The sequence below is a fragment of the Perna viridis genome, chromosome 2, assembly GCF_037379345.1.
Source record: "Perna viridis isolate PV_CMFRI_1.1 ecotype Kerala chromosome 2, ASM3737934v1, whole genome shotgun sequence".
NCBI lineage: Eukaryota > Metazoa > Mollusca > Bivalvia > Mytilida > Mytilidae > Perna > Perna viridis.
The window spans coordinates 30,001,408-30,029,002 of record NC_142446.1 but is presented as its reverse complement, the minus strand read 5'-3'; the positions used below and the strand labels follow the sequence as shown (position 1 = coordinate 30,029,002).

Here is a 27,595-nt window from a genome sequence, read left to right as displayed (position 1 = left end):
CATTATTTAAGACAAATTATTTCAAAAATATGTTTATCTTATTTCAATTCCTACTCAAATAATCATTTGATTGAAATTGATTAAGAATTGATATAATTTAGAACCGCCCTTTTGAATCCATCTACTTTTCGTATTGTGTTTTTAAAAAAAAAATCTGCAAATCACTATTTGTCCTATAATCTACTAATTTTCACTACGTCAATAGATTTTTTTAGGAAAAAAATACGTCATTATTTCCTATGTTCCTTCATGGAGCCCCATCAGTATCTTTTAAACGTTTGAGTTCGGTTATAGTTCTGTCTTTATTTCAAGTGCTGTAGTGAAATAAAGCCCCTGTCGTAATCAAGTGCAACCCGTTGTTTAATCAAAAAGTATAAATATCGCCTCTGGTTGAGTGTAGATAAGTAAAGCCCGTCAGAGGGCAGCCATATTGTGGTGAAAGTAGTAACCAGTGCTCATCGTTGATGATTAAAACGCTAGTTTATATTTACTAGACAATGGCATATACTGGAGATTCAAACGCTCCCCTTCGAGATGTCAAAAGAGTCCAGTTTGGAATACTCGGACCTGATGAAATCGTATGATTTGCTTTTCATTTTATACCAAAAATGCTATATTCACCGTCCTGCTGAAATTTTGTCGAATTTCAACAAATAATTGCTAGAATATTATTACCAAAATAAAAGCTATAAGATATTATGTATTGTAGCATAGAAGTGAAAGGATTTTGTAAATGTCACAATATAAATCTTGTTATAGTTCACAATATCAATGTAAGAGTTCCTTTTATCAAAGGTTGTGTGTCTTTCAAAGAAGATTTACATGTAAAACACAGTCGAAAATATCGTATGACATGGAGCGGTTTCCTTCTCATTTACCACTTAGTCCTACTGTTCACCCTTTTCAAGGCATTTGCTTTGGAATGGCTTATAGGAGATATTTACACGAGCAAGTATTTGGTGTAAAAAATAATTTGTTTAGTATATCCAGTGGCAGATCCAGGGTTTGAGTTCGGGGGGGGGGGGGGAGGCGTTGATTGAAGTAAATGTTGTGCAAAGCAAGGCAAAAAATATTATGGGGTGAAACTAGTGGTAAAATTTTTTTCTTACCGATTTAGGGGGGTGTACACCCAGTGCGCCAGTCCTTGGAAGCGCGCCCCCCCCCCAATGCCTGGCGACCATACAAGTAGCTCGTAATAGCCACATGGTAAATCTGGCCATCAGTTCAATAGCTCTACAGGGCTTATGTTATTGTTGACCTGTACATGTATGTGTATTTACCAACATTATTCAAAATTTACATTTATATGGTGTATGTAACTTGAAGAACATGGAGTAGTTCTGTATCTATTATTTGTCTATTTCAGCGGCGTATGTCTGTTACTGAAGGTGGCATTAAGTATTCTGAAACAATGGAGGGAGGTAGACCAAAGCTTGGTGGATTGATGGACCCCCGTCAAGGAACAGTGGATAGAACTTCAAGATGCCAGACCTGTGCAGGACTGATGCAGGAATGTCCAGGCCATTTTGGGCACATTGAATTGGCTAAGCCTGTGTTTCATATTGGTTTCTTGACAAAGACTATCAAAATGCTGAGATGTGTTTGTTTCTATTGCTCCAAACTGCTTATTGACATTGTGAGTTTCAAATTTATAACTTAACATGTAAATGTGCGTTTAATGATTTTACACAATGAACTAAACATCAAACACCCAAAATAAGCAAATAGAAATCACAAGGAATAGTTAATTGTTGGTGTCTTGATTTTAGAAAGTTAAATGATGCACATGCATATTATGATGGAACAAAAAGTCCTAAATTTGCTATGAAAGTTCAGAAGAATGCACATTAACAAACTATATTTGTGCTAATAATTCAGAAGTACATAGGCACATTTTATATTAAACGTACAGATAGACCAATAAACTAGAACTAAATGAATAATAAGGAGTGACTGATTTAAACAAGAACACTGACAGATAAAATACTGTGTGATAAATGTATATTTTCAAAAGGCCAACAATTAAGTCATTGCCATTTGTATATTGCATTAATTTATGTTTCAGAACAATCCAAAAGTGAAGGATGTTTTGAATAAATCTAAAGGATTTCCAAGGAAGAGATTTGCTCACATATATGACCTTTGTAAAGTGAAGAAAGTGTGTGAAGGAGGAGATGAAATGGAGAGCAAAGGTGGAGATGGTCAGGATGAGGAGAAGAAGGTACCACTTATATTTGGAAGAAATTTACATAGGCTGATCCAAGGGGGCAGAGGCCCCCTTATCAGTCTTCTAAAATTATGAAAATAACATAATTATTTGTGTAAAAGCATGCATTTGAATGTGTTTATCAAGGATTTTTTTGTTGGCCCTTAGGTGATTCTTTAGAAATGCCACTAATTTACACATACAAAATTTAGTATGATTTTTGTATGTATTTTTGAGTATGTATTTGTATGAAATCTATTACATATTCAACTCTCTCTGTTCATATACTGTCCTTATAGAGCCATGGTGGTTGTGGTCGACCTCAACCAAAGATTCGAAGACAGGGGTTGGACCTTACAGCTGAGTGGAGTATCAAAGATGAAATTCAAGAGAAAAAGATCAATCTTACTGCTGAAAGGGTTCATGAAATTTTTAAACGAATCTCAGATGAAGAATGCATAGCATTAGGAATGGATCCTAAGTTTTCTCGTCCTGACTGGATGGTAATTACAGTGATGCCTGTACCACCATTGTGTGTCAGACCAGCAGTTGTAATGTTTGGGTCTGCTAGAAATCAGGACGATTTAACACACAAATTATCTGACATTATCAAAGCAAACAATCAGTTGAGAAGAAATGAACAGAATGGAGCTGCAGCACATATAATTCTTGAAGATACTAAAATGTTACAGTTCCATGTAGCAACTTTTACAGACAATGAGCTGCCTGGTTTGCCTAAGGTACAACATTTTTCCATTTTCATATGCAACATTCTGAAACATTTCACTACACAAATAGGATTTAAATAAACATTCAGAGATCGTTTTAGAAGAGACTGTATGTCAAATCCCCAATCAAAAGTGAAAATGACACAATCAATTGTTAGAAACAAGTGAAGGCGACACAAAAAATAGGAACAATTCACCATAATGTGGTGAACAATGCAGTTTAAGGGCTCATTTTTCACTTAAATTCTTGGTCACTGCTTGTCTATTAACTGGAGGGCCATCGGCCACAGGACTGTTATTCCAGATTGATAACTGTTCTTTCTATCATAATTTTACAAGTTGATGAAAACATTTAAAAAAAAACATTGCACTGTATGAACTGAAGATTCCTTTACATTTAATTTACAGAATGTGTCAATAAGGTCATAAAAAATAAATGTCTGTTTACAGATACATTCTTTTAAAAAAAAAATTGGTAGGCTACGCATTTTAATGTTACTTTATTAGCTCACCTGACCGAAGGCCATGTGAGCTATTGCCATAACTTGGCGTCCATCATCGTCATCGTTATTGCCCTTTTTCAATGTTTTTTAGCCCCGTGCAGGTCCGGGTGTTAAAAGAATAGGCCTGCAGCAGTGCTAAGCTTGTTGTAAAAGGCGACTAAATAGTGCTCAGAAACTAGCCAGGGGCTAGGCGCTCTGCCCACAGAGCAACTGGGATGTGTGCCCCTGGTGGTGGAATGGGGTACCCCTGGCATGTTACATGCTGGGGTTGTCAGGCTATATTAGGGAAAACCTGACCGCAAACCATAGTGGTGCACCGTGTTGGGAAAGGTGCCATGTTCCTCGCACCCTGCTGTGGTATTCAATAGAAGTAGGAACCTTTGTTGACCCTATTATCCTTGTGTCCCATCCCTTTTTTCATTTCATCGTCATTTCATGTTCATGTTATCATCCATTTCATGTTCATCGTCTGAATATAGCTGAAATATTGCTGCTCGGACGTTAAATCCCAACAATCAATTAGTCAATCAACGTTTTTTACTATTTTTTATGTTATTTCTTTCAAAAATCTTCTCCTCTGACACTACTTGACCAATTGGAACCAAACTTGGTATGAATGTTCCTTGGGGTATCATGCATAGAACTGATGTGGGGATTTTTGATCCGTCGAAAAGCACTAAAAATAGAACTTACGGGTCAGACAATAGTTTTTTGCATATATCTCCAAAACGGTTAGGTTTAACCCATTCTGAAAGGGGTAAAAGTGTTCAGCATGAGAAGATCTATCTGCAGTCAAATTTTCATTTTAATCTATTAAGCCATGTTGGAATCATTGCCCTTTTTCAAATTTTTTTGGTATTTTTAATATTATTTCTTTCAAAAACCTTCTCCTGACACTATTTTACCAATTGAGACAAAACTCGGTATAAGTGTTTATTGAAGTGGGGTTGTTTGATCCGTCGAAAAACATGGCCACTGTTACTAAAAATAGAACATGGGGTCAGACAGTAGTTTTTCGCATATATCTCCAAAACCGTTAGGTTTAGCCAAATTCTTTCCCTAGCTGATATGATCCTTATTTTTAGGACTACAAAAGTCTTCAGGCATAAAATTTGTAAGACACCTTCTTATAAGAGTTATTGCCCTTGACAGGAAAATGACAGGTTTTTTTTTTTACAGTTTTGAGCCAATGTCTTGAAAACTATGATAGATTTAGACTTTAATTTACTGAAATGATCCTTATGATAAGTCCTATCAAAGTTTTCGTGAGTCAAAATTGTTGGACAACTTCTTGTTTAATTTATTGCCCTTGAAAGGCAAAATCCAACTAGGTAGTCAATTCAGGCTCCTGGGAGCCTTTTGTTATTTTTGCACAGGTTTCACCTTAACTGCATCAAATCATAAGTTTTGGAGTGAAATTTTATGGTCTATCTTCCTGTGGTGCTGTTCCTATGCATCTGTGTTTATTATAGGTCTGTTAGGAACCACTGTTATAACAGATTTGCCGTCCATGTTACAACATTTATTTAATTTCAGTGCTGTAACCCTGGTTTCCATGGCAGTCCTCTCCTACAAACCATAAACGACTAGCCGGAATAATAGAGGACTGTTTAGGATTCACCTTGCCCCAAAAAAATAAAAATACACACCATTTCACTAGTCTGAACCAATGTTTACTAGCCCAAGGCTTTGGGCTAGTTGCAAAAGGCATGCACTGTCATGGCCTGTGCCATGCTGTCTTTTCTTAATGATTGGGTCACGAAATGAATATAAAAACGCTTGGTTAATTAAAATGTGGAAATGACATAGCTGAAGAGTTCTTCCATTTTTAAACAGAAATTACTGATTTCTCTTTTTTATTTTTACTTTCAGTTTGCTGATAAGATGACTGGGTTGGGGCAAAAACTAGGTTTGATTGGTATCTGTAAACAGACATTTATTCATTTATGGTGAAATATACAAGTTTATGCAGTTTAATATATCACTCACCATATTTATTTATATTTATATTTATGTTTTAGGCTACCCAAAAGTCGGGGAGACCACTGAAGTCGGTGAAACAGAGGTTAAAGGGTAAAGAAGGTAGAGTTAGAGGAAATTTAATGGGAAAACGTGTTGACTTTTCTGCCAGAACTGTTATTACACCTGATCCAAATTTAAGAATTGATCAGGTGGGAGTGCCAAGATCTATTGCACAGAACATGACATTTCCTGAGATTGTTACCCCATTTAACATTGACAAGTAAGTATAATTTTTATCTATAGCACAAGCCTGAAAACATTATGGAAATTTTCTAACTGTAATGATTTTACAAACAAAACAAAAAAAGAAAAGGAAAAGTACTATTTGATCTTATTCATATATGAAAAAGTTTTTTTTTGTTTGTTTTGTATTTTAGGTCTTTTTGCTTCGGATCAAGTCAGAAGCTAAAAGACAATTTTTTGGGAAATAAATCATATTATAATACTGTTCAGAAAATGTTCACGTGGAGGAAAAGCTGTGAGTGATACTCCATGGCATAAAAATTTTGCCAAATTAAACATTTTGTCACATTACCCATGCCATGATTTTATAGACGTAAAATAACTGCATCTCCTGAACTGTTTTTGAATATTCCCATCAAGCACTCAAATGATCCTGATGACAAATTTTTAAAACAGGAACTGTTTTCTGGACCACACATGAAAAAATACTGAGTTTTTTGTTGTTGCTGCAGAATAAAAAAATGTTTTGAGAGGACGCAGTGGTGCTGATGTTCCTAGAATATGTTTTTGTTTAACCTTAAATTTTCATGTCAAAGTTGAAAATATTATTGAAGAATTAAGTAATGTAAAGATGCATGATTTTTTGTTTGTAGGATGCATGAGCTAGTACAAAGAGGTTCCAATCAGTATCCAGGAGCTAAGTATATTGTCAGAGACAATGGTGAAAGAATTGACCTCAGGTTTCACCCTAAAGCTAGTGATCTTCATTTACAAATTGGTTATAAGGTATAATTTATACTTTTATAATTTAAAGCACCACACTGTACTATTTGATTGTAATGGTGATTTTTTAAAAACTATCTTCAAATGGAACAGGGCTGATGAAAAGAAGAATAACATTAATTTTGATTGTGGGATTTTCCTGTAGTCTAAAACAAATATCTTGTGAAATAGCTTTCAGTATCCAGTTTTGCTTATGTTCAATACCCAACTTAGAAATGTATTATGATGAAATTTTTTCATTATTCTAAACTTTCAGGTTGAGAGACACATGCAAGACAATGATTATATTGTGTTTAATAGACAGCCAACTCTCCACAAAATGAGTATGATGTGTCATAGAGTCAAAGTTTTACCATGGTCTACATTCAGAATGAATTTGAGGTATAAACAATAAAAGCTTTTTTCAACAATGAAGCAAGAAATAAGTCCGTCAAATTAAACATACAAGTGTGTCTCTTAGTTGATATTTCTTATCAACTAATGAATGCAAAATAAATTTATTGTGTTTAAATATTCTTAATAGTAATAACCATAATTTATTTGCCAAAAAAAAATAACTGAAACAGTTTTTAAACTCTTAATTTCCAGTGTAACTACACCTTACAATGCTGATTTTGATGGGGATGAGATGAATTTGCATTTACCGCAGTCCCTGGAAACCAAGGCTGAGATCTCAAACTTAGCTCTGGTACCTAAGATGATCATAACCCCCCAGTCAAACAGGCCTGTTATGGGTATTGTACAGGATACATTGACTGCTGTCAGAAAAATGACCAAAAGGGATGTCTTCTTAGATAGGGTAAGATTTTGTGTCATGCATCTAACCTCCCTTTCAATAACTGTAGATTTATTTTATGCATGGATTTGGCTTTGATGAAAAACTGTAATAAATTAATTTAAGATAAATACCGTAATCTGATTGGTTAAAATAATTTTGTTATATCTCAGTGGATAAAAAAATATTGACACGCCCCTATTCAGTTAAATTCAGAGCTACTTTTCTCATGTTTAAAGATAAAAATATGTTTTAAAATTAATTTATAAGAATTGGCAATAATAAAAATTTTGTCTAGTGAAAAATAACATAAATTTTCCATGTGCATTTTGTTTATTGTTTATTGCGCGAAGTGCAATAAACAATATGCACATGGAAAATTTGTTATTTTTTAATAGACAAATTTTTTATTATTGCCAATTCTTAAATGGATTTAATTGTATTTTATGTATGATAAAATCAAATTCTTGTTATGCTGTTTATGATGTTGAATGATGGTATTTTTTACACTGTTGATTTGATAACAATTATGTGTTTGAAAGTCTCCATAAATCTTAATGTTAATTGTAAAAATAGTTGGTAAACAGACAATTTTAAATGATTGATGAAAAATACTGCAGTGACAATGAACTAATAACCTGCCATTTTCTTTATTTCCATTTATCTTTTTTTTTTTATTTATAAATAAAGGGTCAGATGATGAATTTGTTGATGTTCTTACCTAGCTGGGATGGGCACATGCCACAACCAGCTATACTAAAACCTAAACCACTGTGGACAGGGAAACAGTTAGTTACATTAATCATCCCTGGTCGTGTCAACTGTATACGTACACACAGTACACACAATGATGAAGAAGACAAAGGACCTTACAAATGGATATCTCCTGCTGATACAAAAGTATGTTCATCAATTGTAATGTGTAAAACCATATTTATGTGGTTTTAATTATACTGATATATTATATTGACTTCTATGTGGTGTTAAATTTTAGAAGATGGCACTTTGAAAAGCATGTTTTCTTGCTTGAAATGGATATGTAGAAATTATCAGCCAATGTAGCAAAGAGAAAAACTTCAGCTATTTTTTTGAGAAAAAAAAATAATTTCACAATTCTCAGAATAAAAAAAAATGGTTTTTCAGGTCTTGATAGAAGATGGTGTGCTTCTTAGTGGTATCCTGTGTAAAAAGACCCTTGGTGCATCATCAGGCTCCTTGCTTCATGTTGTCTTTTTGGAACTTGGATTTGAAATAGCTGGTTTGTTGTATGGTAATATTCAGACGGTAGTAAACAACTGGCTGTTGTATGAGGCTAACAGTATAGGTATTGGGGATACCATTGCTGATCCACAAACCTACATAGATATCCAGGAAACTATTCGGAAGGCTAAGGTAAGGAAGAGACCATCTTTAATTTATTTGTTACTGTTGATTTTTACAGATTTTTGAAGATGGTAAATTTTGCTACTGATAATATCAAAGTTTATCCAAATTAATTTTAAACAACAATTGACATTTATAGCTGTCATTACTGCTGTTCCATAATTGTAGTTCCCTGCCATTTCTTATTCCAAAAGAAACAAAAAATTCAAAAATTGCTTGTTGGTGTTTTAATAGTATTTCCTGATGTTTTAATTGTTTGATTTAATTGAATTTTATTTAAGATAGTTTTTTTTTTTTTTTTAACAGCTTGATGTGATAGAGGTAATAGAGAAAGCTCACAATGATGAACTTGAGCCATCTCCAGGTAACACTTTACGTCAGACATTTGAGAATCAGGTTAATCGCATTTTGAACGGTGCCAGAGACAAGACTGGTAGCAAAGCTCAACAGTCTCTCTCAGATTTCAACAACTTCAAATCTATGGTAGTTGCTGGGTCCAAAGGATCAAAGATCAACATCTCACAGGTGAGATACATGTAAATTTTTATCACATATTTTGGCACAAGAATGTATCTCAAAAGTGGAGAACATTTCTTTTATTGATTCATAAATTTTATGACAGACAACTTGAGATTGATCAGTCTGAATAAGATCAAAAATTATGTTAGATGACATCTTGCTTGTGATTATTAGAGATGAAATAAATGTGAGTTATGTTGTACTTACATGTATAAGGGTTATTATAGATACATAACAATCATTTTGTGATTTAAGACTTGTGTAATTGAATTATTTCCAACTCGGTTGTTTTATAGGTTATTGCTTGTGTAGGACAACAGAACGTTGAAGGAAAGAGAATTCCCTTTGGTTTTAGATACAGGACACTTCCACATTTCATCAAAGATGATTATGGTCCTGAATCTAGGGGATTTGTAGAAAACTCCTATCTTGCCGGTCTGACTCCTTCAGAATTTTATTTTCATGCCATGGGAGGTAGAGAAGGTCTCATTGATACTGCTGTAAAAACTGCAGAAACTGGTAAGTGTTACAAGAGTCACTGAGCTGTGAGGTCTATATTATTTGTTTGTTTAGTTTTATACCTGCTTTGCATAAGGTATAAAATGATCATGATGCGTGTTTATTGGTCCTTCACTTTTTCAGTACAATTTTACTCTATTCACAGCCAATTGATATTTTTTACAGGGGCTTTATATAGGTATGCCATACTGTCAGTTTTAATTTCAAACTGAAATGACAAATTTTCAGCTATACAAATTTTATTTTATTTTGACCATATTATATGAGTGGGGAGTTTTTTTTCAGTTTTTCTAGTTATTAAATTATTTTCAGGTTACTGAATATATGTCAGGCCAATGAGTTTTAGGAAAGCCAGCTTTCTGTGTTAAAAAAATACATGTTATAGTACTTCTGATTACTAATTCCAATAAACAGAAAAATCATTGAAGTGTCCTTGATGATGATTTCATTTAAATGATTAACTGTGATCACAAAAATGTTAATCACTCTAATATTTTCTCTCAAAGGACCTTCTTTGATTTTCGATTTTTTTATATTCATTTTTAGCTCACCATGCCAAAGGCCAGGTGAGCTATTGCCATCACTTGGCGTCCGTCGTCGTCGTTAACAATTTTTCAAAAATCTTCTTCTCTGAAACTACTTGACCAATTGGAACCAAACTTGGTATGAATGTTTTTTAGGGTATCCTGCATAGAATTGATGAGGGGATTTTCAATCTGTCAAAAAACATGGCCGCAGTTAATAAAAATAGAACCTAGGGGTCAGACAATAGTTTTATATCTCTAAAACCATTAGGTTTAGTTAAATTCTGATTCAGGGTTATAGTGTTCAGCATGATGAGATCTATCTGTGGTCAAATTTTCCTTTTAATCCATTAAGCCATTTTGGAGTTGTTGCCCTTTTTCAATGTCATTTCTTTCAAAAATCTTCTCTGACACTACTTGACCAATGGAAACCAAACTTGTATGAATGTTCCTTGGAGTATCCTGCATAGAACTGAAGTGGGGATTATTGATTGGTCAAAAAACATGGCTGCCGTAACTAAAAATAGAACATTGGGGTCAGACAGTAGTTTTTATCGCATATTTTATTTCCAAAACCATTAGGTGCAGCCAAATTCTTTCAATTGCTGAAATGATCCTTATTATAAGGTCTAAAAAAAGTCTCTGGGGATAAAAGTCGTCAGACAACTCCTTGCAAGAGTTATTGCCCTTGAATGGTGAAAAATCATAAGGTGAGCGATTCAGGCTCCTGGGAGCATCTTGTTTAAAGGACTATATTTGATTCTATTCTGTAGGAGGAATCATATACTTTATATACCCTTGTGGTTCTGTCGTTGTGTACTACAACTTTTTCACACTTTTCTGTAAAAGTCATCACTTTCATTAATAATTTGACGATCCTATATATGCCCAGTCACAGGATATAATTTTTGGGTACCAAATAGCAATTTCTTTTTGTGAAATTTTTTTTGCTCCCACTTCTCTTTGCATCTAATCACTAGCAGAGACAATTTAGACCAGACTTATATTAGGTATATAATTGGACCCACGGTTACATTTCTTGATGAAGGAAACTTTGTTGAAATCCCTTTACAACCTGTACAATGTCATGTTCTTAAGTTCTTAAATACTTTTATTACCCTTTCCTTCTCAGGTTATATTCAGAGACGTTTGATTAAAGCTATGGAGAGCGTTATGGTAAAATATGATGGAACTGTTCGTAATCAAGTTGATCAACTCATCCAGTTGACCTATGGTGAGGATGGACTAGATGCCTGTCATGTTGAGTTCCAGGACATGCCTACTGTCAAACCATCAGACAGAATTTTTGAGAAGAAATTCAAACTTGATCCTAATGATGAAAGGTAATAAATTTTAAACAACGATGTGAAAACAAGTCGCATGCATATGTTACGGAAGATTTTCTATAGAGACCTCTATCCTGAAGAAAATTGACTATTCTACAAGTATTTTTCTCCAAGTTTAATTTTGTGAAAGAGAATATGGTAAGGATTTTTTTAATGTACATTTCAAATACAGTAGGCAATCACACAAACAGAAAATGATCATTTTCATGCTTTCTATTTGTTTCATAGGATTTTGAAAAAATCACTTTCTGAAGAAACAATCAAAGATCTTATTGGAGATGCCCAAGCCTTAGCTTTGCTAGAAAATGAATGGGAACAATTAAGAGAAGACAGAGACACAGTACGAACTATATTTCCCAGAGGTGATAGTAAAGTGGTACTACCTTGTAACTTGCACAGGCTGATATGGAATGCACAGAAAATCTTCAGGATCAATATCCACAAACCAACAGACCTCCACCCAGCTAAAATTGTAGAAGGTAATGATACAGTGCATGTACTTTTTATCGGTTCACAAAAAAATCTTCAGATGTTTGTGAGCTTGCTCACAGTAATTCTAGTTCAATCAGATTTCACATGTTCTTTCATTGCTTATGTTTTTTCTATTAGGTTTACATTTCATATAGGTTTTTAGTTTTAGAGATCAAGGGCACAGGTCTTTGATTAGAACATGAAAGCAGAGCTTTTTTCAACTTTAATTGAATTTCAAATTTTTTGCTATATTATGTTCTATCCAGTTGTTTTGTCCGTAATGAACTGTTTGTTACAAATTTTTAGTTGTCTTTTGACAATCTTCATCTTTGATTGGTTTGGAACTTAATTTGAATGTGTTTTTTTTTTTTTTATAAAACTTTCATTCTATATAAGTTGGCGAAGTAACAGTTACTTATAAGCTATATAGTAGGAAGTATCATTAAGCCATGTTGTTAAACTCAAAAGTTAACGAAAAAATAAAAAGATCTGAATAAAAAAATAAAAGGAAAATTAAGATACAATATTACACTTGACTTGATTGTGTTGTTTGATGTTTCTATTCAGGCGTTGCTGAATTGTGTAAGAGATTGGTGTCAGTACCTGGAGAAGACAAACTCAGTGTGCAAGCTAATGCTAATGCTACAATCTTGATGAAATGTTTAGTTCGGTCCACTCTCTGTGCCAAGAGAGTAACTGAGGAGTTCAGACTCAGTGCAGAAGCATTTGAGTGGCTTCTTGGTGAAATTGAAACAAGGTTTCAACAGTCACATGTAAGATATTGATTAATCTGTGAACTTCAAGGAACATCTGTGATAACTTAATGACTATTGTTAGTATTTTTATAGGACCACAATAAACTTGTGGTTGTTCAGTTACTTGGGATTATTGTTTTTTTTTTCTTTTTTTTTGGTGGGGGGGGGGGGGGTTGGGGGTGGAGGGATGTTATGACTCTTACTGTTGAAGATTAAGGGCACAAAAAGTGCTAAAACAGACATTTTCTGAATTATCCACAAGAACTTGAGTAAAAATGTATGGATCTCTACGAAATCATACTACATTGTTTCATATCACAAATAGAATATTGTTTTTAAGATTAATAGTAAAAAAAATAAGTTAGGAGCCTTTTATCTTGAGACCAGTTAGAAAAAAAGACCCAAACTAATTCTAAAGTGGTTACAAGTTACATGAAAAAATGAATTGACATGGTGATTCATGTATACCCATACCCGTATCTCCCATAATCACATCTGAAAATGTCAGAATTAACTGTTGTTTTGGATAAGATCTACATTTATATGTATTCTTTGTGATGATGTTTGATAGATCAATGTTAAGCAATTCATTTATTTTCCCTATTAATTTACAGGCACATCCAGGTGAAATGGTTGGTGCTTTGGGTGCACAGTCTCTTGGAGAACCTGCTACACAGATGACATTGAACACTTTCCATCATGCTGGTGTATCTGCCAAGAATGTAACACTTGGTGTACCTCGTTTAAAGGAAATTATCAATATTTCAAAGAAACCAAAGACTCCGTCTTTGACTGTATATCTCACTGGTCAAGCAGCTCGAGATGCTGAGAAGGCTAAAGTGAGTATTTGAAAAGGTTATGATGACTAAAAATGTATTCAAAACTGACAAAACTATTACATGTTGCATTGGAGATACTAGAACAAATATAGGAATTTATTTTCATACTCGCGCTTCGAAGGAGAGGGGCATACTGTTTTACACTTGTCATCCATGTTTCTGTTCGTAACAAATTTTTCCGTCACCAAGTTTAAGCAACTACTCATAACAGTAGCTTGAAATTTAAATACTTTCTTCCTGTAGGTATGCCATACGGTGGACTTTTTTTCTGAAAAAAAAATGACAACTTCCTTTTAACCAAGGACTTTGTTCATTTTCCTTATATCATGATTGAAAGCGGGGATATCAATAAAGGGCCATCACTCTCATTTCTTGTTCAAACAGTTTACATCATAGTAATTATAAATTGTTTTTTGTAGGATGTACTCTGCAAACTTGAACACACTACTCTCAGAAAAGTAACTGCAAACACGGCTATTTACTATGACCCAGACCCACAAAACACTGTTATTGCAGAAGATCAAGAATGGGTCAATGTATACTATGAAATGCCTGACTTTGATGTGTCAAGGATATCTCCATGGTTACTAAGAATTGAGCTGAATAGGAAAAGAATGACTGATAAGAAGTTGAGTATGGAACACATCTCTGAGAAGATAACAGCAGGATTTGGTGATGATTTGAATTGTATATTTAATGATGACAATGCAGAGAAACTTGTGCTGAGAATAAGAATCATGAATTCAGGAGGAGATAAAGTTGATGCTGTAAGTTATTGATTGGTATTTTCAAATAAATCAAATGCAGATATGAATCTTTGGTTTAAAAGATTTTTATGTGGCAGTTCAATTAACATTAAACTCAGTGAAACTTTATGTACAACCTGAAGATAGTTTCTTAACAAATTTTTTATTTTTACTTCTGGTCTGAATACTTAACTCTTAGAATATTCTTGAGGTAATCTAATTAAAGTGTTAAAATTTAAGTTTGTTTGAAGTGAGTATTCCCTTTGTGAGCGTGAGTTTTTCTATTTTATTTTTGGACTATTTTTGAATTGGTCAACAACTAAATGAGAATCTTCGGTATGCCTTAAAACCATGTATATAGACTTAGGACTAACAAACTTGGGTAGTGTCCAATTTCAATCTTAAGTTTTTATGTACATTTATATCCTGCCACACGAAATGGTGAGATATTAGTGATGCCCTTCCCAGACTGTTTCCAGATGATGAGTCTGAGATCAATGACCTTTTTTAAATTGAAACTTTTCAAAGCTTTTCAGTACCATAGAATACAAGATCAGTGCAATTTTTAACCAAATCCAAAATGTAGTTTTCGGGTTCAGTCGTTTTGAACATTTGCCATCCCCCTTTTTCACCATTACGTGATGGTGTATCACTTAATGCTCCTATTTTTTATACCATTTCAATTCTGTATCAGAAACCTTTGCTGTGCTAATACTTGCCTCAATTGTTCAGGGTTCAATCTTTGCTTGTATCAAGCTGCATCCTTTGTACATATTAAAAAATCAAGATTTTATTATGATTATATTGTAGGAAGGAGAAGAGGTAGTAGACAAAATGGAAGATGATGTTTTCCTGAGATGTATAGAATCTAACCTGTTGTCGGACATGTCATTGCAGGGTATTGAAGCTATTGCAAAGGTAAAATCATTTATATTGAAGTGCTATTATCATTTTTGACAATTTTGTTGTAATTTTTTCTCAGACATGATCTGACCTAACCTATAAGCAGCTGTCTCATTATTGTTGTTGTTTACTGACTTCGTTTACAGATCTTTTTCTTCTTGTCAATTTTCAATAGATAAGTCTTGATTTAATTGTTATCGAAAGGCCGTTTTTTTGTACAGGTATACATGCATTTACCAACTACTGATGACAAGAAGAGAATATTTATCACTGACACTGGAGAATTTAAAGGTGTAGCAGAATGGATTCTTGAAACTGATGGTACTGCGTTGACAAAGGTTTTAAGTCAGAGAGACGTTGATCCTATCAGGACTACTACTAATGATATTGTGGAAGTTTTCCAGGTAATTTGTTTTTATCAGAAGAAATGAAAAGATATACAGAAGTCCTGTAGACATACCTGTATGTTGACAAGTGAATTAATCAGGTTCACAAATAAATGAAATCTGGTTTGTTATGTAAATAAACAGATTTGTAGGGAATACTTTGGTACACTCTTTGTTACTTAAGAAAATGTATTGGATGAATTCATCACAATTCATGTGGATTATGTATATTATTGTTTTTATTTTAACTATAATTTTTTTTCCCAGACACTTGGTATAGAAGCTGTTCGAAAGTCTATTGAGAAGGAAATGACACACGTCATCTCCTTTGATGGTTCTTATGTAAACTACAGACACTTGGCCTTGTTATGCGATGTCATGACAGCTAAGGGACATTTAATGGCCATCACACGTCATGGAATCAATAGACAGGAAACTGGTGCTTTGGCCAGATGTTCATTTGAAGAGACAGTAAGTAAATATATTGTGTAAGTGGAAACAGTAAACATGTAGGGTAACCATTGTATCATTCAGGTTATGTTATTTTGATGGTAAATGAAGAAGCTCATGAGTAGTAACCATGAAAAACAATCCTGCAACAACCAATTGACATTTTAACAAAGGTCAATAAATTATTAAAAACAAAAAACAAAAAAAACTAATATATAGGACACTTTGCCATGAGTAAAATTTGACATTTTCTTTTTCAACTCATCTAAATATACTGTATTTTGGTGTGTGCAATGCACATATTTTGACATAGAAATAATTTCCAGAGCATAAGGGTGCGTATTATGCATCAGTATAATAGATTTGGCCAAGAAATATTAGATTTTTATCAGAGAAAAGAGATTGTGTAATGTAAAGAAGCAAACTGAAAGTAAAATGTTACTTAAAGAAAGTTTAAATAATCATTAAATACATCTTTAAGTATTGAATTTTAAATGATATTGTCTTCAAATCATGTTTTAATGTCTTAATAACATGTTTCACACATAGGTTGTGCAGTATTACTTTCTTATAAAACAGGGTTTGTGATTAAAATAAAACAACTAAAAACCAAAAAATAACAGTCATTTTTGTCAAACCCGCCTTATTGAATGCTTTTGCAGCTGAAAATAATTATTTTGAACCTTATGCTGGTTGTTTCTAACAATTTTCTTTCTTTACAGTATGTTTTAAAATGAAAAATTACGAAATTTGAGTAACAAGCCCCAACTTCTTACAAGCCATTTCATGCATCATGTGTCAATTTATTATGCTTTGAAATGAAAATTATCGGATTTATGTAGCTACCGATCTTTACATGATGTTAAAGTGTGAATAGAAGTTTCTTTTCTTCACAGTTAAGTAGGAAATACTGGATCAAGGTAAATAAATTGACCAATGGAGTGCAAAATATTGATCTTTTGTCTCACAAAATTCTACTGCAATCTATGTTCAAAAAAACTTTCTTTCACACATTTTTGCACTGCGCACAATACATAAATGGGTATTATACACACCAAAATATGGTACAGTAAAATACTATTTGTGTAGAGTTTGATATATGTTTGGCTTGAGTGCTGAAAGTTGCTATAGTCACTTTTACTTACTAATTCATTGTATCCTAGGTTGATATTTTAATGGAGGCTGCAGCCCATGCTGAAGTAGACCCAATGATGGGTGTGTCTGAGGCTATTATGTGTGGACAGTTGGCGAAGGTTGGAACAGGGGCATTTGATTTGTTACTTGATGCAGAGAAATGTAAACTTGGAATGGAGATACCTACAGTTGGTGCTGGAATGATTGGAGCAGGTTTGTTAAGTTCTATAATGAAATTGATAGTTTCATATCACACTGTACATAACTCTTCTTCAAGAAACTAAACTCAATAAAGAATAAGAATTTTCATATTTTAGAAATTAAAGTAATTACTAGTAAGTAGTTGTCCATCCTAGAATCAAGTACTATTGTACCCCCAGCAAAACAATGTCTTCTAGGGATATATAGGAATCACCCTGCCTGTCTGTCCACATTTCTTGTTTGTGTGACTCCTCCCAAACTGCTTTAGTGATTTCGATTAAATTTTATAGGAAAATTAGGCATCATGTTTAGATGTGCATGAAGGAATGTAGTTACTATCGGTGCAGTCAAAAGGAAGGTAATCCATCTAAAATGTGTAACATCTTAAAACATGAGTGCATCTCCTCCAAATAACTCGCAGGGTTTTGATGAAATTTCAAAGGCATGTTTGGCATTGTATGTTTATGTGCATGAAGGAATATATTGTCAGTGCACTCTAAAGGAAGATGATCTAACTTTCTGAAGTACATGTTAATACTTCCTCAGTGCAACTCCTCCTAAATGGATCAAGGGATTTTGATGAAATTTCATAGGGATGTTGGGCATCATATGTAGATGTGCATGAAGGAATAAAGTTACTGTAAGAAGACTCCAAGGGGAGTTGCCATTTTAAGTAATTTAGGGAAAATATCACTAAGGGGCATGATATAAAAATGGCCACTTCTTTGTAGTCCCATGTCTGATTTTAATAGTTTTGGTCTTATTAGAATTGCAATACCACAAGCTTTCATAAAATGTCAAAAAAAGAAAAACATAAAAAAATCATAAATTGTTTTTAAGGTCTCGCTAACCACTTCGGGATGATATGGCCACCCCCCTCAGTGTTCTAGGATTTTTCAGAAATTGAGGTTTCCTCAGGAAAAATCCATATAAAATTAACTTTCCCATTGTCAATGACTGCTTTCCTAACAAAACAAATTCTTACAGCATATGAAGTTTTCAACTTGCCATGGGAAAGTGTAACTAAGTACCTAACTTTCCCTGACTCAAATTCCACTTCCCCTGGGTAAAGGGAAATAGGAATCCTAGAACACTGCCCCTATGTAGTACCAAAAACATACTGAACCTAGACCTTTGCTTTGTAAGTGCATTCTTTGTGTGTATTCTGATCAAAAGTAGTCAAAATAAAGCTGAGAATGTGTACTTTAATACCATGTATGTAATTCACTACAAAAGTGTATGAATATTGTTTACATGTGTGAGTAATTTGCCTCCATGCTGTCAGTTAGCAGAAAAGGTAAAAATATGGATTTTCAGTATTATTTATTCTAAATTTTGAATTAAGAATTCATACAATCATCGTACCATTAGCATAATGATTTTGAAAGCCTTATTTTCCAAGCTTTACAATGGTATGCAGCTTTAAGGTGCCATTTGTCCTGGGAATTCACAGTGAAACTTTGAAAATTACTTTTTAACATGTAAAGTAATGGAAGTGTTAGAAGTGTTTAGTGAGACCTTTCACTGCAATTGAGGTGTGGTGTATTCTCTTTGTGAGCTTGCTCACAGTGTTTCTAGATGTTTTGTTTTAATGCAAAATAGCTGGAGTCTTCCTACACTAGGAGAAAGATGTGAAGAAACATATAGTGAAATACCAAGAACCATTCTACATAAAAAAAAATATCTTAAGACCCATAAATCTACGTGTGCATGATTCTTAGGTGGACAGCTACTTCAGTAGAAAGTAAAGTATGAGTAATATAACAGTTTGAAATTGAAAACATGTATTTGGAGATAGAATTTTAATTTTTGTTTGTTTTTTTATTTATAGGAACTGGTTTATTCTTTGGAGCCCCAGGTAGTCCAAGTGCTAGTATGTCTCCACAGATGACCCCATGGCAGACTGGAGCTACTCCTGGTTATGGTGCATGGTCTCCAGGTGTTGGTAGTGGTATGACTCCAGGAGCAGCTGGATTTTCACCATCAGCTGCTAGTGAGAGTGGTTACAGCCCAGGTTACAGTCCAGCCTGGTCTCCTCAGCCTGGATCACCTGGATCACCATCTAGTCCTTATATACCTAGTCCAGCTGGAGCGTTATCACCTAGCTATTCACCAGCTTCACCATCATATGTGCCATCATCTCCTGCAGTAACACCACAGAGTCCTGGATATTCACCAACAAGTCCATCCTACTCGCCAACCAGTCCAGGATATTCCCCTACGTCACCAAACTACAGCCCAACGAGTCCAAGTTACTCACCAACATCACCTAGTTATTCACCAACAAGTCCAAGTTACAGTCCAACGTCACCCAGTTACAGTCCTACATCACCTAGTTATTCACCGACAAGTCCTAGTTACTCTCCAACATCTCCTAGCTATTCCCCAACAAGTCCAAGTTACAGTCCAACATCTCCGAGCTACAGTCCAACCAGTCCATCGTATTCACCAACTTCACCATCTTATAGTCCAACAAGTCCTAGTTATTCACCAACTTCTCCAAGTTACTCACCAACAAGTCCTAGTTACAGTCCTACATCTCCAAGCTACAGTCCAACTTCACCAAGCTACTCACCGACAAGTCCGAGCTATTCACCGACGTCACCATCATATTCTCCAACAAGTCCAAGCTACAGTCCGACTTCACCATCATACAGTCCAACAAGTCCAAGCTATAGTCCAAGTAGTCCAAACTACAGTCCAAGTAGCCCTAGTTATTCACCTAGCAGTCCAAAGTATAGTCCAACAAGTCCAAGCTATTCACCAACAAGTCCTTCTTACTCACCAAGTTCACCACAGTATTCACCAACATCACCAAAGTACTCACCAACAAGTCCATCATATTCACCAAGTAGTCCAAAATACACTCCAACTTCACCAACTTATTCACCAAGCTCTCCTAATTACAGTCCAACATCACCTGAGTACAGTCCAAGTTCGCCACAGTACAGCCCTAGTTCACCGAAATACAGTCCAGCATCACCATCTTATTCACCATCAAGTCCAAAGTACAGTCCACAGAGTCCAAGTTATTCACCATCAAGTCCTAAATATTCACCTGGGAGCCCTACCTACTCTGCAACAACTCCACAGTATTCACCTGCAAGTCCAGCATACACACCTGGAACTCCTAAGTACTCTCCAACAAGTCCTGCCTATTCTGCAGCTGATGATGATGATAGTGATATGGATTAGTGAGATTGAACAAAATGAATATTTGGTTGTATCATAAAATACTTCTGTGTGACTATCTGAATTTAATATTAGGAATATGTCTGTGATTGTGAGAACATGGAGAAAAAGTCTCATTGATGAAAAAATATGATAGTTAGACAATGCCCATCAATTGAGAAAGTCTGGTTGATCATGAACTCGTGTATTTTGAGTGTATCGTATAGTGTTTGTCATTGGGGACTTGTATCATCCAAAAAGATGAGAGGAAAAAAAAGTCGTAGGAAAAAGTTTTTTTTTAATTGCCAGTGCAATGTTTGCTGTTTTAAATAAAAGGTCAATTTATCATTGTAAGTAAACATAATATATTGAGTATTTCATGTTGTCATTTTATTATTAATGACCTTGATATGATTTCAGCATGTTTAATTTAAATCCACTATAAATTAGAACTGACTGATTCATTCAATCACGTCATGAAGTGATTGACAGTTATTAGGTCTAATTTTGATGTGAATGCATTATATTGTAAAATTGTTTCTACCACCTGGACTATTTGTGCACAAAAGAAACAAAATTATTAAAAAAAATAATAACATGTATATTACTATGTTGGACTTTGTTATTGTCATAAAAGTTATCATTTGTAAATGAATATTGTTGCCATTATCCAAGTCCATATTAGTCCTATATGTTATCACACAATGATGTTGCATAGTTGAAAGTGCTGTTTCTTCATTTGTTACGATTACAAAGTGACTAAGTCTGCTTTTTATTACTGGAAATGCATGTAGATAAAAATTTTAGAAATAAAAAAAGGATATATTCATATTATGTAAATATACATGTTCATAATAGTTTTGTTGTTTAGATATTTGGTCATGTTGACTGTATTCATCATTTTAAACAAAACTTTAAAATGTACATACTGGTGCATGGTTTCTGCTTGGTTGATTTTTGTCATCTGTAAATATTGCACATAATCTACAATTATTCTGGAATCATTGATTTCAATCATGATTATATTTTTATGGCTTTTGAAGACTAATTTAAAGTCATGTGAAACAGTAGCAGCAAAGAGTGTTTATTAATTATCAGTTTCCTGTATTTTTAGGTAATAAAACAATTTTATTATTCCACTTGTAATCAGGGACTACACATTAGTCGCCCCCCTTCAATTAGGTGGCATTTTCGTAAGTTTCTACTCGGAGTAATAATTTTAAATTTTGTATATGGCTTGGACATTGTGAGTCCCATGTTGAGTGTAGTTTGACCCAATGTTTGACTGGACTTTTTTTTCAATTTAACATGATAAATAGGCAACAAAAATCGACAGTTTTCCTTGCTTCTACTTAACTGAGCATTGAAATACTTAATACAAAGGTTTAACGTCATGACTTCTTGTCGTTCCTGATTGTTTTTTTCTGTTCGAACTCTCTTTCCAGTTTAACAAACTAGATGATGTTTAGAATAAGTAGGGTTTATTTTGAAACAAAAACAAATGTTTTTAGACATTACAGCATCTCGGCTGTTATAGTATTGTTATTGTGAAATAATTTATAAGTATCTGACAATAGGTTGCCGTAATAACTTAAAATAAAAAAAAATGAAACTGAATGGGTTTGTTACTCTATCTATGCCTTCTTTTCTTTTATTTGTGATAATCATTGATTAAATTATGGATCTCTAATAAGGTCTCCTTAATGAATTATTTTTGTTATAAGCACTTTGATGCCTGTATTGATTTTCATAGAATTATGATTGGAACTTGGGTGATCTGTTAGTTTTCCATAAATGTAACCTTCCGATTTTTATGAAATTCAAATTTGTTTTCAGTTCATTCTTATTAAAAGAAACATGAAGCAACCTGTACTGAAACGGTAATTAAATGTAATATAATCCAAGAATGAAGATTCGACTGGGAAGATAGACACAACATAGAACATTAATGGAAGTTACACGTACTAAGAAACATAAGTACATGAGCAAATCCTGAAAACTGGGAGCGTGGATCAGGTACACACAAAGGGTAATTGTCCCCGGCTTTGATAGAAACCCGCCGAGTTGCTCATTTATTATAATCCGGGTTCTCCTAGAAACAACCCCTCATCATTGTGAATTGCACAAACAACGGACACAAAAATGCTTTAAGAATAAACACAGAATAACCTACAATCTGTAAAGGAAATAAATATAGTCATAAAGTGGATAGCCGCACGACAACGCCGCTGCTGAATTCATTTCATTTTTAAGTTCCGCTACTTATCTTAATTGAGAGTTGATATGACCTTGTTTTACAGCTCTTAAAACATCTTGGAAGAGAAACGTCTTCGCTAGTATCACCTTTCCTTTCTCTCCATGGGTACATGGCAAAACGATAATTTAACCAAACCGATCAGTAGGACCCGCTGAATTGCTCATTTATTATAATCCGGGTTAGACGTATGAGGAAAGGAAAACTGCCTCTGAACAAATCTGATCTCATGGTGCAGATGGGTACATCATAACCATCCACAAGTTCATAATAGCTTTAAAACTTTTAAATGATGTCTTTAATTTGCTTTGTTGTAAAGTCTACAAGGTACAAAAAGTCCACATAGTTTCTGCAAAATTAGGCTTTGAAGGAATGATGCAACAAATGAAAGGAAAGTTAACGATACGGAATAAGAAGTCACCGTGTTTGTCCTATAGATTGGTCAAGACTCCCTTTCGATCGATTCCTAAGTATAGGTCAAAATATGAGACTTCATACTGACTGTTATTTCCTTTTTCTCAAGTTCTTCGGGGGTAGATGCGATGTATAAAATCCCCGAATCTCGGCATGTTTAAGGACAAAACGTCAGCTAAGATCAAATGATGTTTCGTCTTTTTGTTAAAATTAGCTATAAAAGTGAATAGCAGACCGTTATTTCCCATGGGAATGCCGACTGTCTGTTGGAAAAACATTATCACATTTGACAAATATGTTCTCGATAAAAAAATCCAACATTTTGACATTTAGAAGATGATTTGATTTGCGTTTTAGCTCACCTGGATAAATTATGCCATCACTTTGCGTCTGTCGTCCGTAAACTTTCCACATTTTGACAATGTTAACCAAATTTGGCAGAAATGATGTATTATTCAAAAGCCTTTAAAAAAGATCTTTTTTTGGTTCTGCATGCTTAAACGAGATAGCCGCCAGAGGCCATTTAAGCTTCCAATTGGCCAATTTTCTAGGATTGACTTCTCTGAAACCACAGGCGCTATAGTTTTGAAACTTGATACGGTAAATAACCTCAATGCCCTCTACAAACGATCTTCAATTGCGGCTTAGGTGGCTCAGCGGGTGGCTGCGGCCACTCAAGTTGCCATTGAAACCCTACGAGGAAACACATTATGGTCCATAGCATTGTTTTTTACTGAGCCAATGATGACCAAAATTGGCAGAAATATTATGGACAGCTTTAAAATCTGATGAAACTTTTTTCCACTTGATTAAAAAACATGGCCGCCATAGGCCATTTAAGCCTCTGAATGGCAAATTTTCAAAGATGAACTCCTTTTAGACACAGATGCTTCACGTTTGATAAGGTTAATGACATCAATGCCCTCTACAAACGATTCACTTTTAGGGTGGCTCTGCAAGTGGCTGCAGCCACTCAAAGATGCCATTGAAACCTTATGGGGAAACATTTTGGCCTTAAAATTTGCTTTTATTGAGCCAATAGTGACAGAAATAATCAAAGGGACAACTTTTACATCTGCTAAAATCATACGCATGGTGAAAGCTGTCTAACATTAAGCAATCATCGGAGTAATATAAATATACTATCGACAATTGATTAGCCCACTTTTTTCCGCGTAATTAAGAACAAAATGTCATTTCTACGTTACAAATGAACATTTCTAGGTTTCGGTTTTACGCATTTTAAAGTGAAAGACGTACTACAAATGTGTTGCCATTTTTTTTAAAAGGGTAAAACCTTGCCAATTTTCTTAGTTTTACACGGAGATGGGGTGCCAACTTGTGATACTGCAGTACATTTTTATCAATTTAGATTGAAGATCGGAATTGATATACCAGTCGCCAGAGCCTATGGTTAGCATAGAGATATAGTTTCATTGGCATACCCCGTTAAAGCTCCATTAGCTGTCAAATTTGTTCAGTTTTGATTCTACTTAATTTTGCTGATTCAATGAAATAAGTTTGTAGTATTGCAATTGAAGCAATCAATGTCGATAATACCTAAAGAATATTGTGAAAATAACGGGTTTTTTTAATCAGAGAAGATCGATAGCTCTGATCTAATTATTTTTCGCCATTACTTCCGAAGATTGCCGACAGGTAAAAACACTTTAACCTTGGTAAAAAAAAAACGGATACACAGGTAAGCACGTGTTTTGTTTTCATTTCATTTAATCTATTTCTTGATTAGTTTTCAAATGAATAATGACCATATTTGAGCCACATTATATCACGATACGTAAATTTCAAAAGGATCCTTACGTTATTTTCGAACTTTTTTCTTATAAGGCTCGAGTCCGTCGGTCTTCCTTGCCGTTGAATAACCACTTTCGCTTAGCAATCATATTTGATACTAAAGAAGCGACCCTAAGAACACATGCGCGGATTAAGGTCACCAAAAAGTCACATGCATACGAAGTTAGCTAGGTCGATTTTTTGTCTTGCAAGACAGTAAATATATAGGCACCTATTTCATGTATTTAATGCATTTTCTGTGTGGATATCAAATAAAATTATACAGGAAAAGTACAAATTAGTAGAAATAATTCAAAGTTCAGATATATTTCAACGGAAAAAAAATACGAATTTGACAGCTAATGCAGCTTTAACACTTAGCTCCCCTTTACATTTATTTTTAAAATACCGAGTCTAATTCCATGCTATTTGTGCCAATAAACAACTTTTACTCCGGACTAAATATGCTGAAGTAACAACGATCCAATTAAAACAGTTGACTTCTGACCGCTTATAACTTTTTTTGGCACTTACCTGAATAAACCAGTCGTTAACTTTCGATATTCAAGTTCAAAAAAATGTTAGACGCGTAATAAGCCCTTTGGTGTTTAACTAGGGAGGAAAACCTTACGAGATGATAAATAGACATCAATTCTAGAAAGTAAAATATAAAGAGGGATGCATAGCGCCAATCGAAAGAGCTGTCTGCAGAGACAGCATATCCAAATATTTACGAAAAGGGGCATTGATCCAAATAAAGAAAGGGGTTCCAGACTATCAATTGTTCATTTTGGGACAAAGTATTTAGAGTCTTATGAACAAACGGGTGACCCAATCCCCGAACCTATCCTGATGTATCGCCACTGTTTCGTGCATTTCAGAACGGAACGGCAGCGTTAATTAAAATGCATGGAACCTTTATTTCCAATAGACCGTTACCCCATTATTAAGTACTTCTCTATCTAAGAATCAGGCAAAATATGTATAATGTGTGGCACATGAAGAGAAATACGCAGATATTATTTTTTTTTTTGGTATTTGTACCTCGAAACCTCCAGAAATATCCATCAAATTGTTTGTAAAGTTTGCTTTTTTAAAGATATTGATAGTTGAAATACGCTATGGAAAAATGGCGGGAAATTTTTCCCAAGCTTATCCCCTTATAAGCAGTCAAAAAATATCTACGTCACAGATGCTTCAGGATAAATCAAAATAGCTTTTTAGATGTTTTCTATAGATTAACTGATTATACTTGAGGCATTAAAGACTAAATTGAGCAAAATGATGTGTCTGCAACCATTGCCTGATTCTTACACATAATATTACTTAAAATCATATGTTAAAGCTCCTGCGTTTATATTAGATTAATGTACGTGCAACTTGAACTAGGTGCACAGAAACTAAGCGCGCTTACTGGACACACAGGTGTCAATGTGATAATTTATAGCATATCAACTAAGAAATAGTTGTAGCTAAATGAACGGTACATATATCTAAGGGTAAGATTGATTTTAACGATTGTGGCTCAAGTTTGAATGATTTGGCAGACAGTTTCGGCCAGGATTTTGCTAATTCTTTTTATTTTATCCCTATTTTTGCAATTTGAAGATTATTTGAGGTGTAAAAACTCAAACAATCGATATGAATTGATTCAGTATATACTTGAGTGCATAGTACCGGTATATCGTTTTAAGCGTTTATTGGTTTCCAAGTAAACGAATAATCAAGGGAACCAAGGTTATAGCGGTAATCAAAAGAATGTAATCCAGGAACAAAAACCAGACATAGAGAACAGATATACAGAACAACTAAATATTTCATGGTTTACTTTCTATTAAGGACTATGTTTTTTACTTAAAAGAAAATATCTTCCTTCTACCGAAGCGCAAACTCCAATTATGTAATATTTGCGAAATTTCTGTGTACTTGGGCCCCCATATTGAACCTCTGGATATATATATATAACGTCTTAGAATGTGACGACTCTATTCTCTACACTGCTCCATCGGATCAAATTCATACAGGGAAGATAACGTAAACTTATAGAAGGGTGTGAAAAATTCCCAACGATGTTAGAACTGTCAAATTTGCGAAGCAAATTTTTGTCGTTCCCTCCGCGGGACTCGAACTCGTACTGCTGTGACATCTATGGCAACGCCGCCTGCACTAAGTCCAGCGCCCTAGACCACTCGGCCAGCTAGGCTATATAAAATATGGCTTTCGCTGGCCGGGTGATTCCTCCTCGTAGGATTAATCTAGGGCTGTAACTTAGTACACGATGTATGGTAGTACGGGACAGTTCATCTAGGTGTTATTATGTAAGATAGAGGATCAATTTAATGATGCATGTCACAACAAATCAATATTATACAACGTCTCAGAATGTGACGACTCTATTCTCTACACTGCTCCATCGGATCAAATTGATACAGGGAAGATAACGTAAACTTATAGAAGGGTCTGAAAAATTCCCAACGATGTTAGAACTGTCAAATTTGCGAAGCAAATTTTTGTCGTTCCCTCCGCGGGACTTAGTGCAGGCGGTGTTGCCATAGATGTCACAGCGGTACGAGTTCGAGTCCCGCG

General features: G+C 34.4%; 1 protein-coding gene across 1 annotated transcript; it reads left to right on the top strand.

Moving 5' to 3' along the window:
- The first annotated feature begins 386 nt into the window (after window positions 1–386).
- LOC148624567 (DNA-directed RNA polymerase II subunit RPB1-like) lies at window positions 387–22,164 on the top strand. Its single transcript, XM_088567250.1, has 22 exons — window positions 387–578; window positions 1,367–1,636; window positions 2,066–2,221; window positions 2,506–2,946; window positions 5,459–5,679; window positions 6,296–6,428; window positions 6,682–6,806; window positions 7,014–7,224; window positions 7,891–8,100; window positions 8,344–8,592; window positions 8,890–9,108; window positions 9,399–9,621; window positions 11,278–11,488; window positions 11,720–11,970; window positions 12,530–12,735; window positions 13,332–13,556; window positions 13,976–14,323; window positions 15,113–15,220; window positions 15,427–15,609; window positions 15,859–16,062; window positions 17,205–17,388; window positions 19,208–22,164. Exons 1-22 carry the CDS (start codon window positions 498–500, stop codon window positions 20,569–20,571), a joined length of 5,823 nt encoding a protein of 1,940 aa, XP_088423376.1. The 5' UTR covers window positions 387–497; the 3' UTR covers window positions 20,572–22,164.
- Window positions 22,165–27,595: the final 5,431 nt, after the last annotated feature.